The sequence below is a fragment of the Lampris incognitus genome, chromosome 3 (genome assembly GCF_029633865.1).
Source record: "Lampris incognitus isolate fLamInc1 chromosome 3, fLamInc1.hap2, whole genome shotgun sequence".
NCBI lineage: Eukaryota > Metazoa > Chordata > Actinopteri > Lampriformes > Lampridae > Lampris > Lampris incognitus.
The window spans coordinates 103,399,002-103,418,703 of NC_079213.1; the positions used below are offsets into that span (position 1 = coordinate 103,399,002).

The 19,702-nt window shown below is 46.3% G+C and overlaps 1 protein-coding gene across 1 annotated transcript in view; it reads right to left on the bottom strand.

The window, feature by feature from the left end:
• Positions 1–6,163: 6,163 nt before the first annotated feature.
• pex5la (peroxisomal biogenesis factor 5-like a) overlaps positions 6,164–19,702 on the bottom strand; it is a 113,665-nt gene continuing 100,126 nt past the window's right edge. The window contains exons 11-14 of the mRNA XM_056276543.1: positions 16,302–16,511; positions 12,950–13,115; positions 9,065–9,222; positions 6,164–6,365 (exon numbers count right to left, since the gene is read on the bottom strand). Coding sequence (XP_056132518.1) covers positions 6,164–6,365; positions 9,065–9,222; positions 12,950–13,115; positions 16,302–16,511 — 736 coding nt within the window. The remainder of the gene's footprint in view (positions 6,366–9,064; positions 9,223–12,949; positions 13,116–16,301; positions 16,512–19,702) is intronic.

The following is a 19,702-nucleotide window of genomic DNA, read 5'->3' on the forward strand; positions in this document are numbered from 1 at the left end:
ATCCAGGTGAGAAAATCAAAGAAGGTTGAATCAGTTCATCTGGATACAATGTTTATTGTATCCAGATGTATGTCTGTCAATAAACATTGTATCCACATGAACGGATTCACCCTTCTTTGATAATCCTGGAGAGATCCTATGACAAAAAGAAAAACAAAATAAAAAACTACTGATATCAGCCATGCTATTTAATGTTAAGTACCAAGACAAAACAGAACTATATGGTCAATGTTAGCTTTTTTTAAATCCCAACAAGACTTGAATAAACGGCTGCCTCTCTGTTTTGGCTCTCTTCCCTGTGACATATTGATGCAGACTGGTAACGGCGTATGAACGTCTGTGCTGTGGGAGACAACGGGCTCCTTGATCTATTAAACATTAGAGTTGGTGGAGGCTTGCCTGAAAAACAGCTTTGCAGCCGCCGCCCTGTTTATAGGCTTTTTAGGATGGTTTGATGATTAGCTGGATTTTATTGGAGCAGCATGGGTTTGTTTCACGACATTCAATTCAGTTGTGTTGTGAATTTGCTTCAGGAAATATACTTTTTTTTTGGGTTTTTAAAAAAAAAAAATCCCCTTTTTCTCCCCAATTGTATCAGGCCCTGTGATGGCCTGGCGGCCTGTCCAGGGTGTCTCCCCGCCCGCCGCCCAATGACTCCTGGGATAGGCTCCAGCATCCCCACGACCCTGAGAGCAGGGTAAGCGGTTTGGATGGAATGGATGTATCCGGCCAATTACCCCACTCTTCCGAGTCGTCTCGGTCGCTGCTCCACCCCCTCTGCCGACCTGGGAGGGGGGCTGATACGTGGTGTTGCCAGCCGCTTCTTTTCATCTGACAGTTAGGAGTTTCACCAGGGGGACGTAGCGCGTGGGAGGATCACACTATTCCCCCAGCCCCCAAACAGGCGCCCCGACCGACCAGAGGAGGCGCTAGTACAGCGACCAGGACACATACCCACATCTGGTTCCCCACCCGCAGACACGGCCAATTGTGTCTGTAGGGACGCCCAACCAAGCCAGAGGTAACATGGGGATTCGAACCAGCGATCCCCGTGTTGGTAGGGAACGGAACAGACGCCACACTCCCCGGATGCCCCCATGAAATATACTTTTGTATTCTTGTTGCCTGCAGTATATCTGTGAGGTTGAGTTCTCTTCTCAAAGGGCATCACAGGTACATCTGAGGTGGGTTTCAGAGCCGGCGTCTGCTGTGCACTGGAGGGATAAAACGTAAATCCATCTGACAGCAAACCCTTCATGTATGCCAGAGCACTGGGTGGGCCAAAGGCAAACACTACCTCGACCAAAGGTTATAAAAACATGAGAAGCTACTCTTAAGGTAGATGGCAGTTGCTGTTTCTGTTTTTGAAGAATCACTGACCGTTTACCGAATCTGTTTTGTCTCCCACAGGTTTCTGCCCACCAAAGAGGTTTTTTTTTTTCCCTCAAACAAACGGTCACATCAGAGCTGGGTGGTTCTGAAAATGAATGGCTACGGTGGCGGCATCTCTGGCGGGCCCTGAAAACGTTTTTCTCAAAACGCGGAAACAGCACTTTCATTTGGTCCACTGAGTCAGACGGGGCCGATTCGATGATTCAAAACAGCAACATAAAACATGACCTTTTGCATAGGATCCAAGAATAAAACCAGCTGTCTGCAGCGGCCAGACTGGGAGCTGACAGCTTAGCTAGCATGCACTGTGCTGATCTGCCATTTACTCTGTCCTGCATGGCCAGAATAGTGACGTTCACTTCAAACCAGAAACAATGGTCAACGCTGACAGACAGTTGAGGCTTTCGGCCTTTTTAAAGGGATCGTGTTGTTTTTGAGGTTGACCTGTGGAATTATCCGGAGCGCAACAAAGAATGGAGTTTAATATTTCATATACTCAGTTGTTTTTTTAGGTATATAGTATGGTCTCATATGTAAATCTCTGAGGACACAAGCCCACATGTACTATATTACTTCATGTCAGTGTTTTTAGGAGAAATGGTACCTTGATGTGAGTTGACAGCTGGATGGTTCCTCGTCGAGACCTGTCAGACTTTACAACCTTACAATTTTATTTTTTTTTAGTGGTTATCCGTAATTTTTTCATGTTAAAATGCCATATTTGATACTTTTCCCTACTGGCATTTTTGGAGCAACAGCCATTCCACGTGTTAGAAAGCCACTTTATCTTTATTGTCATTGTACAGGTTACAATGAAATGTGTTCTCTGCATTTAACCCATCCTGTTGTGTAGGAGCAGTGGGCCGCTGCAGTGCCCGGGGACCACCTCCACTTCTTCTTTCCACTGCCTTGCTCAGCAGCACAGACCGGAGTATTAACCCTAACATGCATGTCTTTTTGATGGTGGGAGGAAACCCACGCAGACACGGGGAGAACATGCAAACTCCACACAGAAAGGACCCGGGATGGCCTGGGGTTCGAACCCAGGACCTTCTTACTGTGAGGTAACTGCTAACCACTGGCCCACCATGCCCCCAATTAGCGTTCTGTAATTGCTCATCTCTATGCTGCCCCCCCCAAGTATTCAACCATAATGGACCCCACATAGGAAATTGTCTGAGTCTGCCACACAAGACAAAGAAGAAGAAAAAGGAACTTTTTTTTCTTTTTTTGGTCAAATGTGGAAGAGAAAGCTAAAGTGCTAAAATACAAAACCGAACACTATCCGGTGTTTAATTAGGTCTTAGTAAATGTTTGATATGGCCTGGTATGTTGCTCAATATTACCTGACATTGTTGATCAGTCTTCCTTCTCCCCCAAAATACACTTAACGCTGGATTATTTTGGGGGCGTTGCACCCAACTCCGTGACCGTCAGTGTTCACGTGACGAGCTCGAGAGCGTATCTGTTTCGAATGGGGTTTGCTGTGTGACGAACTACTGAAGAAATTAAGGATAACCACTTTAACATGGATGACCGCTACGCAACATTGCTTAAAAACACACGTTTGTCTCCCAGTTAAGGTGCAACAAGCGACCGGGTCGGAAAACGGAGAGACCGTTCACGCTGCGTCACACACAGCGACACGCCCCCCAACCTGACGACACGACTTCCTGTTCTGACGTGACGCGTCTCAGACCGAGGACCGGATGTGAGGTCACATCAGACGTGAGCTGACAGGTCTGCAAGTCCCGGATGCTGAACGCGAAGCCAGCAGCTGCTGAACCAATGCTGATGAGTGGCTTTTCTTCTTCGTATGAAACTCTGGACGTTTCCACACGACGCTGAAGAACTGATAAACACCCCCGTCCGCATTTTGTCCGCATTTCTCTGACCAGTCCGGGTCAAGGGAGCAGAGAAGAAGAAAAGCAAGGCGTCGTTACAAAAAAAGAAAAAAAAAGCCTTTGCGTTCAGAAGAAGCCAGGTAGTCAAAGGTATACAAACCTGGCTGAAAATGGCTTCGTACTTAACTGCTGCCATAAAAAACAGTGTAAATAAATACTGTTGCTCGCATGCATCTACAGGAATAAGGCTTTACACCCTGGCTTGCACGTTTCAGCTGGTTTGAGGAAGTGGTCGGTATGTTTGAAGTGCGGGGGGGGGGGCTCTTCCAAAAGCAGCTTAAGTTTCAGAAAGGAATCTGCGAGCGCGCGTGATCCATTCCTCCCCGAAACAACATGAATGCAAGCCAGGACCAGAATCTGGAGCTCCGGGGTGGTACGTTGCAGTCTTCTTTGCTCACGAAATCCTTCATTTAGGACACTGAGACAGTCCTTGACTCTGAACATAATTGGATAATGAAAAGATTATATAGATAGATATATAGATATATAGATATGTTTTTTTTTTTTTTAAAAAGGTTGTCCTCTTCCTCTCTTAAAACGGCATCTAAGTGTTTCTCGGTGAGGTTCTCTGCCTGTCAGCCGGTGTCTCCTGGCTCAGCCCGGCTCTGCTCCTTATTTTATTTCTCTATTTTTTTATTGACGTGTTCTCTAAGGCATTTGCTCGTACAATCTTTGCCCGTTCTTGTGCTCTTCAGGGAAACCACAAATTACAGTGCAAATAACGTCACAGAGCAAGTCAGCTTCCAAACACCCGCAGGTTCAAGAGCCCCCCTAAAAAAAACACTTTGGGGGACTTGGCCCCATGGGTGCTTGGCTCTGCAGGAAACAAATGCAACGTTCACCCAAGTTAAAAGCAAAATCTGTAACCTGGAATGAGCGACCTCTATGCAACTCAGCCCCACTGTCCTGTTTGCTTTGCTGTGTGGGTTGGATCTGAAATGGGAAGAACGGAGGCGTCATGACTAAGTCCGCGAAGGATTGTGAGCTGTGAGGGACAATTTAAGTTTTTGTTATGGCATGATGTACCATGCTTATGCTACACTCACACCAAATTCAACTCCAAACTTTGGCCCAAAACATTCAGATTCATCCATCCATCCATTATCCAAGCCGCTTATCCCAATTGAGGTCATGGGATGCTGGAGCCTATCCCAGCGGTCATTGGGTGGCAAGCGAGGAGACACCCTGGACAGGCCGTCAGTCCATCACATAGGCCGACACACACACACACACACACACACATACACACATACACACACATTCACACCTAGGGACAATTTATTATGGCCGATTCACCTGACCTACATGTTTTTGGACTGTGGGAGGAAACTGGAGCACCCAGAGGAAACCCACGCAGACACAGGGAGAACATGCAAACTCCACACAGAGGACAACCCGGGATGACCCCCAAGGTTGGACAACCGCGGGGCTCGAACCCAGGACCTTCTTGCTGTGAGTCGACTGCGCTAACCACTGTGCCACCCAATTCAGATTCAATGAAAAGTGAAGGGAAAAAGGATAAATGGTGAAACAAGTCACTGTTTTCCCCCAAGATATGCATAACGTTATATATCAATCTGTTTTCATAGTTGGCAAAGCAAAGGCAAGCCAACATTCTCAGAGTGAAATTATGAAATTTAACAGCAACTCCAACAGGTCTCCTGCCTTGGTCTCCAACTGACTTTGAGAAGAAGCTGTGCTGATTGTTTTGCTATGAGTGGAATTTTTGATCATTTTTCAACCCAAGTGAGCAACCATTTCCCTCATTTTGCATAGCGTAGGGTGAAAGGGAATCTTGCCGTGCCACATCACCATTTTCCATTGCCTTTTCATCACTGTTTTTCACTGACTGCCGCAGGGGGGCCTACAACACCGGCCAAGCAAAGCCAAAACAAAATTTTCACTTCCTTCATTGTTGTTTGGCAAGGCTCAATAGGCATTTGTCTGTGTTATGGGTGTCATCAATTGACGTTGATCAAAATTACTTTGCAGGTGACTGGACTGGCCTTTAATCAGTCAGAGCCGCAAACCCCATGACGTAGAACCGGAGCGGCCCATTTTCACATGAAATGGTCTGCTAGCAACAAACAGTACTACGGCTAGTAGGTCAGTCAATGTAGCTAATTATTATGTCTGTACATGATTTTCGTTGTCTTTGTAATTTTCTTTGATAAAAATAATTCGATAGTAGCATCAATGCTAACCTCTACTAGTGCAGCCATTGTTAACGATTTCAAAAAATGTAGCTGCTCGTTGTCATCTTCATCTAAACCGCTTGCCATAGTCCAACACATTTCTGCCATGCTCACTCAATTCTCAATGGATGCCTTCCAGACTAATATCTTGCATCGGGAAAAATTCCCTTGCAAGATTTAAGCTGGCAATCACAAAGCTATCGCCATCAAATTAATACAGGCCATGCTTTCAAACTATGGAGAGCTCTAACACTGGAAGAAAGATTAGAAGTGATGTTGACCATGCAACATTTTTACTGTGCAAGTAAATGACCTTTTGTATTTTTCAGAAAAGGTGCTATTGCACATACCTGTTGGTGGCGAATTGTGGGTAGGTGGGGAGTAGCTCCATCCCACAGCTTCACCCCACAACAAAAAGCCACAACCGTAACTTGAAGCACAATTCAAAAAAATAGCATAGAGGTCGCCAATTCCTTACATTAGAAATTCTACTTTTAAATGTATTGTGCACGTAAAGCACAATCCTCATCTCCGGCATTGGTCCACACTTGTTCTGATCTGTCCTGTACACTTTGGGCTCTTGGCTGTTGGGGATGGAGGTCCGGGGGGTGACAGAAGAGGAGGTGGTAGTGGTGGCAGGGGGGTATCGCTTGTCACCATCTCCCACCCCCTTCAAATGTCCAGGTTGAAGGCCCGCATGAGAAGGTCGAGGTCACCGATGTTTGCAGCCTGGAAGAGATCTGGCTGGTCCATCATGGACAGAGCTATTCTCAGAGCGGCCCAGATGTTTCCGGACATCACCTGGTGGGACAGTTGGCGGCTCCTGCTCTTCCTCTGCAGACTCAGAGCTGTCAGAAAGTTACTGGCTGCCTCCCTAAAGGGACAGACAAAAATACAAATCAATGTTTTTTTTTAAGTCAAGTCAAGTTTATTTATATAGCACAGGGGTGCCCACAATTTTTTGACTCGTGAGCTACTTTTAAAATGACCAGGTCAAAATGATCTACTCATATTAAAAATAATAATAAAAATACTCAATACATGTTTTACATATATATGAACATTTATATGCAGTGTGTGTATTTATATACATGTTGTGTTACATATACAGTATTGCAATGGATTTGCATTTATATTGAACCTTACACAGGCAATAATCCTACCAAGCATTTGCTACTACACTATGTTGAAATTGCATCACTGCATGAACCTTTACAGCTGTGGTAAATAGATTTGTGATCTCTACCTCTCTACTCTGAGGATGACCTGCACTGGAGGGAGTCAGACAGGGTTGCATAGTTCGGACAGTAGCTGCTGGTAGCCAGCCTCAAGCAGGCCTCCAAATGATCATCTGTCATGGTGGAATGGTATTTGGACTTGATAATCTTCATGTGAGAAAAGGCTGACTCACACAAATAAGTAGAGCCGAATAATGCCGTCAAGGAGGTTGCGCATTTCCTCATGTTTGGGTACTTGTCCTCTGTAAGTAAGTTCCAAAACTCTCCATGCGCCCTGGACTTAAGCTGAATGTCAGCCTGTACTGTCAGCATCTCATCCTCCACTGCAGACGAGTTCAGGTGAAACAGTGATGCCATTTTTGAGACGAGGGAATCCACCTCTGTATCTTCCCCACATAGGTAGCACATAAATGTAGCGATCGGCTCAAGCAAAGCAAAGTCTTGAAACCGTTTGTCAAAGTCTGACCGGACATTTTCAATCTGCTCTGTGTAGCGTGCACTGTCAAGTTGCGCACATGCCCTCCCTTGCTTCTCCAGCTCTGCTGCGAGGTTTCAGAAGTTTCCCAAATCACGGCGCTGCAACTTTGAGGACAGAAGTTGCATTTTCCGTTTGAAAGCGTTAACTGAGCTGATCAAGTTTACCACGCTTTTGTCTTTTCCTTGCAGCTCTAAATTAAGCTCGTTCAACATGTTGGTTAAATCAGTTAAAAACGCCAAGTCTAGCAGCCACTGATTGTCATTAAGTTGCTTGTGTTCCGCATGTTTAGTGATAAGGAGAAACTCCTTAATCTCCGGACAGAGCTCTCGAAATCTCTGCAAGAACCTCCCTCTACTAAGCCTTCTCACGTCAGTGTGTAGCAAGAGGTCAGAGTAGTTACAGTCGGCCTCTTCCAAATGTGTACCAAACAACCGTCTTTGAAGAGACCTCGCTCGAATAGAACAGGCGATTTTGGTTGCCACATCCATGATCTCTTTCATGTTTAGCAATTTTGCACATAATGCTTATTGGTGTATTATGCAATGGTAATTAAGGAAGTCAGGGAAAGCATCGTCCTCCCTGCACTTGGCAATAAATCCATTCGAGCGGCCCACCATAGCATACCAGGTATCGTGTAAGTTTTATGGCATGGGAGTCCTGGTTGTGACTGTATATTCTACATATGTATGCATTCTAATTTCTCACTCTGGCCTCAATAAACTATCCTACTACTAGTACTACTGCTACTATTACTACTACTACGACTGTAGTTCTGATCTGAAACACACAATACTTCTTTGTATTCAATAACCTGGTTTTCAACTGTTTCTTAATTTACAACTCAGATCTTAAACACACACTTAAGGCCTTTGTACAAGTCTGAATTTTTCTCACACATTTCTTTAACCCCTCGTCACGGCCCAATAGCTCTGAGAAATCTCCAGAAACATTTACGATGCAAGCCTTTTCGGAGTTGGTGTTAACTTGATGGACAACACGTTAGGCTGGGGTTTTTTTTGGATGTGGAACATTTTTGGATGAAAAATTCAGACTAGGTGTCCAAAACTCTTTATTTTTTGTATTTAGTAACTTGGTTTTCGAATGATTTCCAACTGTTGGTTCAGTGAACCACTACTACTACTACTACTACTACTACTACTACCATTACTTCTAGAACTACTACGACTATCACTACTACTATGACAGTATTCCTAAGCTATGAAGAAAAATACACATTCCGTTGTTTTATCACCAACCCTCCTTCTGCTGATCCAACCTATCACTCCCACGCCAATTACCCCACTCTTCGGAGCCGTCCTGGTTGCTGTTCCACCCCCTCTGCCGGTCTGGGGAGGGCTGCAGACTATCACATGCCTCCTCCGATACATGTGGAGTCGCCAGCCACTTCTTTTCACCTGACAGGGAGGAGTTTCACCAAGGGGGAGGAGCACATGGGAGGATCACGCTATTCCCCCCAGTTCCCTCTCCCCCCGAGCATGTACCCCGACCGACCAAAGGAGGCGCTAGTGCAGCAACCAGGACACATACCCACATCCGGCTTCCCACCTGCCGACCGGCCAATCGTGTCTGTAGGGATGCCCGACCAAGCCGGAGGCAACATGGGGATTCGAACCACCGATCCCCGTGTTGGTAGGCAACGGAATAGACCGCTCCGCCACCCGGATGCCCATAGTCAGGCTATTTAATTGTGTTTACTGCCTCTTTATTGTTGGTTTTTGCCTGAGATGTGACCAAAGACAAACTTCCAGCCTGGGTTGGCCAGTTAAGTTCTATTCTATTCTATTCTATTCTATTCTATTCTATTCTATTCTATTCTATTCACGTCCACTCACCCACCTGTGTGCCCCCAGGTTGATGCAGCTGATGCCCAGGTTGTATCGTGACCTGATGAAACCCGGCTGGAGCTCCAGGGCTCTGGTATAGGCCTCCACCGCCTCCTCGCTCCGGTCCCCGTTTGCCAGCGTGGCCCCCAGGCGGTTCCACAACAAGTAGTCCTGGAAGAGGAGGAGGAGGTGGAGGAGGTTGGGGAAGAGGGGTGGGTGGGAGGTGGTGTTAGCAGAGGTTGTTGTGGACAGACGGCATTGCTAGAGGCTGTTGACAGAAGACGGTTTGCTTCTTGCTTGCTGAGCAGATCCGAGTTTATCGTGATCTGCACTGTCAGATGCTGCCGGGTCCCCAGACCTCATATCTGCTGAAACATTCAGATGTGGACTTAGAAATGCATTCACTGGTCCATTAGCCATTACCGGGGAGTTTTTCCTCATCCTCTGAAGTGAATGAAAACTCATCTCTTCTTCTGAAAGACACCACTTCCTCTCTGGCTTTTAAGGTCTATTTAATGACCTCATTCTCTGTGAAATCAAGTGTTAACACTCTATTCTCCAATTTACTCTTAACTATTATTGTTTTATTATTATTACTGCTGTTGTTATTGCATCCTTTATTTTCTCATTTTCAGTATTTCCCCATTGTTCTTATTGTATGTTGATTCTCTTGTTAATACCGTATTTACTGTAAAGTGTGCAGGGACATCTCGGTGTGACGATACACTTTGAATAAATTCTGACTTGACACCTCATGTTCTTCTCTAAACTAGTCTCCATCCTCTGATTAAACCCCACTCTGCTTCATCTGTGGAGAGAATATTTGTCATACTTGCTGAAATAGAGGAAAGGCTTTATTTCGCTAATGTGTTTCTCACTTCCTGTTATGTAACGTTGCCGATTTAGGAATCCGGGCTGGTGTTGGGGTTGTACTTGGGGCCCCATGAAAGTACTCAAGCCTTTCTTTCCCTTAGCTATGCCACTGACCGAAACTAAGAATGACAGTTACGGGAAAAGTTTGCAAAAAGGAGTCGTCAGTGTGTTGGACAAAGAGGAAAGTTGTGAGCCCATGCCGAGATGAATAACCACCACTCGACTGCTTTACGTTACCACTTCCGAAACAGGAAGCTGTAAATTCCCATCTTCCCACATGCACAAACTACCGGATCATTGTTCTGGCACGCCACGCTGTGCATGCCTACTTTCAACAAACCGGACTATCCCGAGGCTCATTCCAGGAGACCTTGGCTTTATTCCACCCAGTTTTCTTCCCCACCTGCAGACGGATTGGCACATACAGAGGTCACGTTCTGGTGCAGTGTACGAGGCCTTTGACTTCGGCTCAGCCTGGCGGCGGGATGTCATTATCGCCCATTGCGTTCGGAGCTATTTCTCCAGCAGGGGTGCAGGTATTACCAAGTCAGATGCAAGTGGGGGGCGTTGGATTTTACCGGTGTGTAATATGTGCATCTGCCTGAGGGGATAGAGGTTGATTTGCATGAAGTGGATTCAGCAGTTCAGAAGAGAGCACTTGAGTTTCCATGTGCATGAATGAGTGCAAAATTTTTATTTTTTGAGTGTGTGAGTGCGTGCTTACTCAGGTTTGCGTGTTTTCATATATGTGTGCATGCACAAGAGTTAGTCTGTATTGGTGTGTGTGTGTGTTGATGTGAGCAGTACGTGCCCCCCCCCCCACTAGTGTGAGTGTGTGCGTGCCAGTCAGGAGTTCACGAGGTCGTATTTCTCAGTTTGTTGCTTCAGGTCCTGGTGTGACGGTTTGATGTGCTTCACTGCATCTGCCTGCAGGAGCAGTACTGAGAGCTGCCATTCCTGTTAAGGGGATGTTTGCTCGGGGGCACAGCGTCTATATGTTGCTTTACATGTATATAATACACAGCCTGTGTCAGAGCAGCGTTTTTCTGTGATGCACTGGGGAAAAAACAAGCTTATCAAAGAATTTTATCTTGTTTTGAGTCTCAAAATGCTTATTTCAAGATAGTAAACGCTAGCAAACGAACATGGAGAAAACTGGCTGGAAAACTCTTAACCCATCAGGTTGGACAGTCCACAGCAGCAGGGGTAAAGAGTACCAATGCTGACACCATCAATACCCTACTACTACTACTTTCAGCTGCTCCCGTTAGGGGTCTCCACAGCGGATCATCTGTTTCCATCTCTTCCTGTCCTCTACATCTTCCTCTGTCACACCAGCCACCTGCATGTCCTCTCTCACCACATCCATAAACCTCCTCTTTGGCCTTCCTCTTTTCCTCTCCCCTGGCAGCTCCATATTCAGCATTCTTCACCCAATATACCCAGCACCTCTCCTCCACACATGTGGACGAGAGATGCTGGGTCTCAACCTCAACCATCTCAATCTTGCCTCTCTTGCTTTGTCTCCAAACCGTCCAACCTGAGCTGTCCCCTAATATACTCATCCCTAATCCTGTCCTTCGTCACTCCCAATGGAAATCTTAGCATCTTCAACTTTGCCTCCTCCGGCTCCGCCTCCTGTCTTTTCATCAGTGCCACTGTCTCCAAACCATATAACAGCTGGTTTCAGTACCATCTTGTAAACCTTCCCTTTAACTCTTGCTGGTACCCTTCTGTCACAAATCACTCCTGACACTCTTCTCCACCCACTACACCCTGCCTGCACTCTTTCTTCACCTCTCTTCTGCACTCCCTGTTATTTTGGACTGTTGACCGCAAGTATTTAAACTCATATGCCTTCGTCACCTCTACACCTTGCATCCTCACCATTCCACTGCCCTCCCTCTCATTCATGCATATTGACACCATCAATAACCAGTTTAAACAATTTTATATTACCCTTTATAGTTCAGAACCACCCAGCGACTCGTTGCACATTTTCACTTTTTTTTAGACGGTTTGACCACCCCAAAAATTGCCCCCGAGGGCTGAGCGCAGATAGACAGAGAGATGTCAACGGAGGAAGTGATACAAGCAATTAAATCCATGCAGAGCAACAACATGAAACGAGTACTTACATTTTCTTGAACCCAGCATTATCAATTACCAGGAGTATGAAAATTTATTAGCAATATATATATAGACATACATCCCCCCCCCACCTTGTTCTCTCCAATCGCACCCGGCCATACCCCACTCTTCCGAACCTTCCCGGTCGCTGCTCCACCCCCTTTGCCGGTCCGGGGAGGGTTGCAATCTACCACATGCCTCCTCTGATACATGTGGAGTCGCCAGCCGCTTCTTTTCACCTGACAGTGAGGAGTTTCACCAGGGGGACGTAGCACATGGGAGGATCACGCTATTCCCCCCCCCCAGTTCCCCCTTCCCCCTGAACAGGCACCCCGACTGACCAGAGGAGGTGCTAGTGCAGTGACCAGGACACAAACCCACATCCAGCTTCCTACCCGCAGACACGACCAATTGTGTCTGTAGGGACACCCGACCAAGCCGGAGGTAACACGGGGATTCAAACTGGCGATCCCTGTGTTGGTAGGCAACAGAATAGACCATTACGCTACCCGGACGCCCCTATTAGCAATATTTTGAAGTAAAGATTATGAGACTTACAACAACCCCTTGATAAACTTGACTCTTTTGCAATGTGTATTTGTGTGTGTGTGTGTGTGTGTGTGCGCGCGCGTGTGTGTATGTGTGCGTGTTGTGAGGATGTACACGTGAGTGTTTGTGTCTCAGTTTTTAAGCATGTTTGTCAGTATATACTATACAGCGGGTGTGAGCGTGTGTCCATATGTATGCATACTTACCTTTGCACATGTGTGTGTTTGCTCGCAGTGTGTCTTTAAGTCCGCTGGTGTATAACTCTGCCTATGTGATGAGTGTGTTTGAGCATTAGTGTACATGTGTCTGTGCACGTGCTGGGACCCCCCCCCCCAAACACACACACCTCAGGCCGCACGGACAGGGCAGCATTGAAGGCCTCCACCGCTTTGTTGAACTCGGCGCTCAGGTTGTAGAGAACGCCCAGGCCCGTCTGCAGGTCTGGATCGATGCTGTCCGAGTTCTGCTGCACTGCCTCTAGGAAGACCTCCCTGACCTCCGGTAACAAGGAGCTACGCATGGACACGCATACACACACACACACCAAACTGTGGATTAGTGTGACTTAAGGCTGTTAAGACACTAGCACATAGAACGGTTGTGATGTGACGACCTCCCGACGGCTACTTTATTAAATTACATCACAGAGCAAGAGACAGACAGAAAGAGACAGAGAGAGAGAGAGAGAGAGAGAGTGTGTGTGTGTGAGAGAATGTGTGTGTGTGTGCATGTGTGTGTGTGTATGTGAGAGAGAGAGCATGTGAGAGAAACTGTATGTGTGTGTGTGTGTGAGAGAGAGAGAGAGAGAGAGAACAACCACCTAAATCACAGAAAAAAACAGACTGATAACTTTATTCATATACCCCACAGTAAGACAATGACAGAGAGAGACAGACAGAGAAATAGATGGAGACGGAGAAAGACGCAGACAGAAAAACAGTGAAAGAGAAAGAGAGACAGAGATAGAGAGAAAGAGAGAGACTTAGACAGACAGAGAGAGAAAGGCAGACTGACTGAGAGAGCGATAGAGTGATAGAGAGAGCGAGGGCGAGAAGGGGAGCATAGCACTGAAACCATAGATACCAGAGACTGGTGACTTTATTCATGTGCCCACAGTGGGACAGAGAAGAGAGATAAAGGGGGGGGGGCAGAGAAAGAGATAAAGTGAGAGATAGTGGGACAGAGAAAGAGACACAGAGAAGAGAGAGAAAGAGGCACAGTGGGACAGAGAAGAGAGATAAAGAGACAGAAGAAAGATAGAGACACAGAAGAGAGATAAAGTGAGAGACAGTGGGACAGAGAAGAGATAAAGAGACACAGAAGAGAGATAGAGACACAGAGAAGAGATAAAGAGAGACACAGAGGAGAGACAGAAGAAAGCTAGAGACACAGAAGAGAGATAGAGACACAGAAGGGAGATAAAGAGAGACGCAGAGGAGAGACAGAAGAGAGATAGAGACACAGAAGGGAGATAAAGTGAGAGACAGTGGGACAGAGAAGAGATAAAGAGAGACGTAGAGGAGAGACACAGAAGAAAGATAAAGAGACACAGAAGAGAGATGGGGGAAGTGAATAAACTGATGAACACCACGGGTGGGAACTGAAGGGAGGGAAAAGAGAGCCAGTGAGACGAGTCAGCATCTCTTTAGTGACGACGGATAAGTTGATAAATGTTTTTCCTCCTCCGGGGGGCAGAATTAGCCCTCCTCCATCCAGCACCACTAGCTGCCTCATTTTTCAGTCTTAAGAGAGCAAGGACAGACTGCTTCTGTTTTTTTGTCTTCTTCTTCTTTTTATATTCAGAGTGCTTTCGAGGAGATGAATGCATGTTACCGTACGCTTGCTCTCATAGCAATGAAATTACACCTTTACCGGCCGCGGCTGAGAGACCTTGAAATAACTTTCTCCCTCGCTGACAGCAGAGTAATAGAGCCAGCGGTACAACAAATGGGAACTGTGAACCGACCTCTAAAAGATGGTGTTTCTGAGTATGTGACGTACAGCGAGTGATATTTCTCATAACTGTTGAGTCGCTAAATATTACCGCGTGGAATCCTAACGACTGTTAATCAGCATTTTACTGCCAGGTTCCCGCCAGTTCCAGGCGGGGGGGCAGGGATTTCCAGATGGCCTGTGTGACTTAATGCTATGATCTGGAAGACTGCTGTTTTAGTTTAACCCACTCACACCTATGCTGATACTGGTAGTTGCATTGGTTGGTGTTTGATTATCTAAATGCCAAACATCTGTTCATACCCAGATAGCATCCGGATGTGGGCCACTTCAGGCAATGATGCGGCACTGATGGCCTTCTTCTGGCCCTGACAAAATGGACGTGAGCCTGAAATGGCCCACATGTATAATAGCAAATATGGCCCAAATACGCCAAATCAAATGTGGGCCTTTTTTGGCAAAGATGCGGTGCTCTCGGCAACGTGTAATCTGGATGTGATCCTGACGTGGCCCGTGTGGTAAATGGTGACCATGGCCCAAATATCACAAAACAGATATGGGCCACCTTTGGCAAATACGTGGCACATGCAGCATTGCTATGGCTTGGTTCTGGCCCAGAACAGGTAAACAGGAGTGGATCGCCCAAGTGCCATCACTCCACGTGGAATGTGGGCCGGATGAAGATGTCGGGTGTGGGACGGGTCCGGACCACAGCAATTTTGCTATCTGGGTAGGGGGCGTCCAGGTGGCATGGCGGTCTATTGCCTACCAACACAGGGATTGGTGGTTCGAGTCCCCGTTTTACCTCTGGCTTGGTTGGGCGTCCCTACAGACACAATTGACCGTGTCTGCGGGTGGGAAGCTGGGTGTGGGTATGTGTCCTGGTCGCTGCACTAGCGCCTCCTCTGGTTGGTCGCGGCGCCTGTTCGGGGGGGAGGGTGATCTGGGGGGAATAGCGTGATACTCCCACACGCTACGTCCCCCTGGTGCAACTGCTCACTGTCAGGTGAAAAGAAGCAGCTGGCGACTCCACATGTATCACAGGAGGCGCCTCCTCTCCCTGGCTCAGCAGAGGGGGTGGAGCAGCAACCGGGATGGCTCAGAAGAGTGGGGTAAGAAATTGCATTTTCTACTAAGAAAAGTGTAATGCAAGTGTAGTAGATGGGGGGGGGCATTCACTGGACCTTCCGGACCTGTTCAGGGGCCAAACCATTTCTGTGGGCGGGCCTAGTTGACATACGTATATTGTTTGTATCGTTACATGTTTGATTTTTTTCGATACTATCAAATATCTGGACACGTCTGAGCTTGTTGGCAGTTGCGTGTCTCTCCATGACTGCAGTCATAGACAGTGTGTTTGTCCATGTAATCTGTGAAAGTCAACATCAAACATGTGATGTCAGAGCATCCGGGTAGCGTAGCGGTCTATTCCGTTGCCTACCAACATGGGGATTGCCGGTTCAAATCCCCATGTTACCTCCGGCTTGGTCGGGCATCCCTACAGACACAATTGGCCGTGTCTACAAGTGGGAAGCCGGATGTGGGTATTAAAAAACCCCCAAAACAAAACATGTGATGTCACTTGCAAGTAGATTAGCACTTTGAAAGTTTTCTGTGGTGCTCCACACCTCATAGATGATATTTTTACATCCTTTAATATGTTTGTTTTAATGTCCTACTTCACGTGCAAACTTACTCGGCCGTCAACGAATGCAAACACGGACTTGATACTCTACCTTTCATACCGTCCCACGTTGGAGACGCGGGACATCCTCCGCTGGGAGTTGGGGGAGCCCGTCAGGTGGTTCTTGCCCTTCAGCAGGTGCTTGTATTTGGGGTTGTGGCGTAGCCAGCGCAGCAGGGCCTCACAGGCGTCCTGCCGCATGCCCGTATTGGTCAGGCTGACGGCCAGGCCCATCAGAGCCGTGAGGTTGTTGGGGTGGAGCTCCAGGCACCTGGTTGGGTAGGAGAGAGAGAGAGAGAGAGAGAGAGAGAGAGAGAGAGAGAGCATGTTGGTGGGGTTGGCAGGTCTGCACTTCAAAGGAGAATCGGGGTTTGTCGGGGATTAATTGGGACAGGACAGGGCAGAGGAACATCAGGTGGTGGATAATGATCTTCAGGTCAAATTAGGAGAGCCGCATCGCCGCCTTCCTCTGCCCTTTGTTTGGCAGCCTGAGTTTGGCAGCAGGATTTGGAGGATTTACTTTGGGGTTAAATCCAAGGGGAACGCTGCTGGGTGCTTGTTGCAGAGCGAGAGGAGGGCGGGAGGCGTCTGTTTGTAGTGTTTGTAATGCACTCTCCGAAGTTACATCACCGGTTATGTCATGTGGCGGACTGCCTTTAGTGCCCATTCTGACCTTTGCAAGTGCAAGAGGGAAGAAGAGCGGCACTATGTGAGATGAACAACACAGATTAGATAAAAGAGCAGACAAGATGCCAAAAACAAGATTTAGCTTTCATCAAGATAATGTTCCAGCCAGATTTGTTGATGGCTGCTGCTCCGACTTTCTTAAAAATCTCCAGTAATCTCAGTTTAAACCAATTTATTTCAATCGGGATTACATCAGCTTTGGTTCAGTGTGAGGCCAGCGGCTGCACAGCACACTCGGTAATAAATCTGACTTTTCTCTAAGCAGGTCAACATCATTTAGCCCCTTTAAACCACAAAGCAAGTTCAACACTGCTTTAGAAAGCAAAAGAAAAAAAAACATTAAGAGCCCAGATAAAAGTACAAGTAAAAAGAAAAATACAAAAGGATAAGTCAGACTTTTAAGAGGAGTTCCATATTTTCGCATGTTTGGCTGATCCGTGCATTGTGCTTTAACGTGCGTTGCATTCACATTCGTCTGATCTTTAAAGAGTTATAAAGCAGCCACATCTAAACCCCTACTGCCAATATCGTCACCATTCATTTCTGCCAGTCAGTTGATGAAGTTATATTTCATTTTTATTTTATTTTTATTTTTTTCAAATCAATATCAATACTGAGTGGAGTGACCTGCCTCATTCCACACCGTTTAATGATATGGACATTTATTTATGGAAAATATCTGAAATAAGTGAAACTGCACTGGAAACATTTGAAACCCCCTCACCAAGAAACCCAAGACTAAATGCAAGACTAGATGGCCTGTTAAAAAGGAAATGTTCATTTCATTTCTTATTTTCAGCTGTCTGGTCTGTTTCAATTCCCTGGTGTTTCTAGTTACCTGTTTGCACTTGAGGCAGATTATGAGACAATGGGCCCCTGGGCACAGACACAAGCTTAAGTTTTTCAGTGTATTTTGAGATTATCTCTTTTGAGAAATGAAATTTTATGGGTTTTTGTTGTAAACTCTGGCCATAGTGATTGTGTTTCCAGCCTCATGGTTTGGTCGGTGGTCTTAAGAGAATGTATAAATCCAAATCAAGAGACAAAATGTGAAAATATTTCCTCCTATTCATTTTTTAAAGCGCATATCAGCCCTGTTTGTGTAACCCAGCAGTTACCAGTTGATTCACCGTGACCACAGCTTTACGGCTGTAGAGTGGGGAACTCAGAGCGAGAGAGTTTACGGTTCACTCAACTAGAGAACTAGAGACTGGTAGGGAAGAGAGAAGACTTAGCAAAGTGTTGCCAGCTTCTAGCCTTTCTTAAAGTCACATCACCGCTTTCTACCATGTTTTCATACTAGGTGAGCACATGTACTGTACCTGTATTTGTTTTGTGGAAAGAGGCTATTTTCTTGTATGAGTAAATGTTGCTTTTACAAAGTCAGAAGACTAATCTCTAGCTAATATTCTAAATGTGTAATATACTCTACCCATCATATACAGAGTTATAAATTACTTCCATTTGACTGAATGGTAGAGAAGAGAGAAGACTTAGCTAAGTGGTGCCAGCCTGTAGCATTTACTGTCAAATCACCACTCTGCCATGTTTTCCTGCCAGCTAATGGATGGAGCAGGAGCTGAGTAGATGCATCATTCTCCTTGGACACTGAAGACAAGTTGGCCACCATCACCTACTTCTGTTCTTGAGTCACTTGACTATCAGAACATAATTATTTTTTATCGAGTGCTATAATATTGTAGCGAATTCAGGGGGCAGCCATAAATCTGCTGCAGCCGGGAAGCGATCCCGGGTCTCCCGCACCACAGGGAACTACGTTAACCAAGTCAACTAAAGAGTCCGACCCGTTAGCCAACCGGCTAACGAGTCTACTCATTCGTGATAATTACACTACCCCTCTCCTTTGGGAAGAGCGTCTCCGCGCTTCAGCATATCAGCTCCCTCACACCTCTGGGGGCACATGCTTCCAATGGCCTCATGTCTCACTATCCCTCTTCTGACACCAATATAGCGAATTCAGGGGGCAGCCGGGAACCGTCACAGCTGGGATGCGAACCTGGGTCGGACCCTTTAGTCAACTGGTTATCGTAGTCGCCCGTGGTATGAGAGACCCGGGTTCGCATCCTGGCTGCGGCAGTTCCCGGCTACCCCCTGAATTCGCTACAATATTTTTTTGGGTACCCAATTTTTGTTTTGTTTCAACCGTTTATTGGGAGTGTTTTCACATGGATGCAGGAGTATCAAATCAAGTATAATGATATTCCTTTCTGGGAGGTTTAACTGTTCATTGTTCTATAACATTAAAAATTTCACTTTCATTTCATTATTTACTCTGCTCATGGTAATGCACAGCTCCAAAGAGAAACAATCAATTCAACTCAATTTACACATTCCATGACTGAAAAGGAGCAGGGAGAAGAAAATCTTATTTTACCTGCGAGCATATTCAACCAGTAGTAAAATGTGCAATCTACACTCACCGGCCATTTTATTAGGTACACCTTGCTAGTACCGGGTTGGACCCCCTTTTGCCTTCAGAACTGCCTTAATCCTTCGTGGCATAGATTCAACAAGGTACTGGAAACATTCCTCAGAGAGTTTGGTCCATATTGACATGATAGCATCACGCAGTTGCTGCAGATTTGTCGGCTGCACATCCATGATGCGAATCTCCCGGTCCACCACATCCCAAAGGTGCTCTATTGGATTGAGATCTGGTGACTGTGGAGGCCATTTGAGTACAGTGAACTCATTGTCATGTTCAAGAAACCAGTCTGAGATGATTCGAGCTTTATGACATGGCGCGTTATCCTG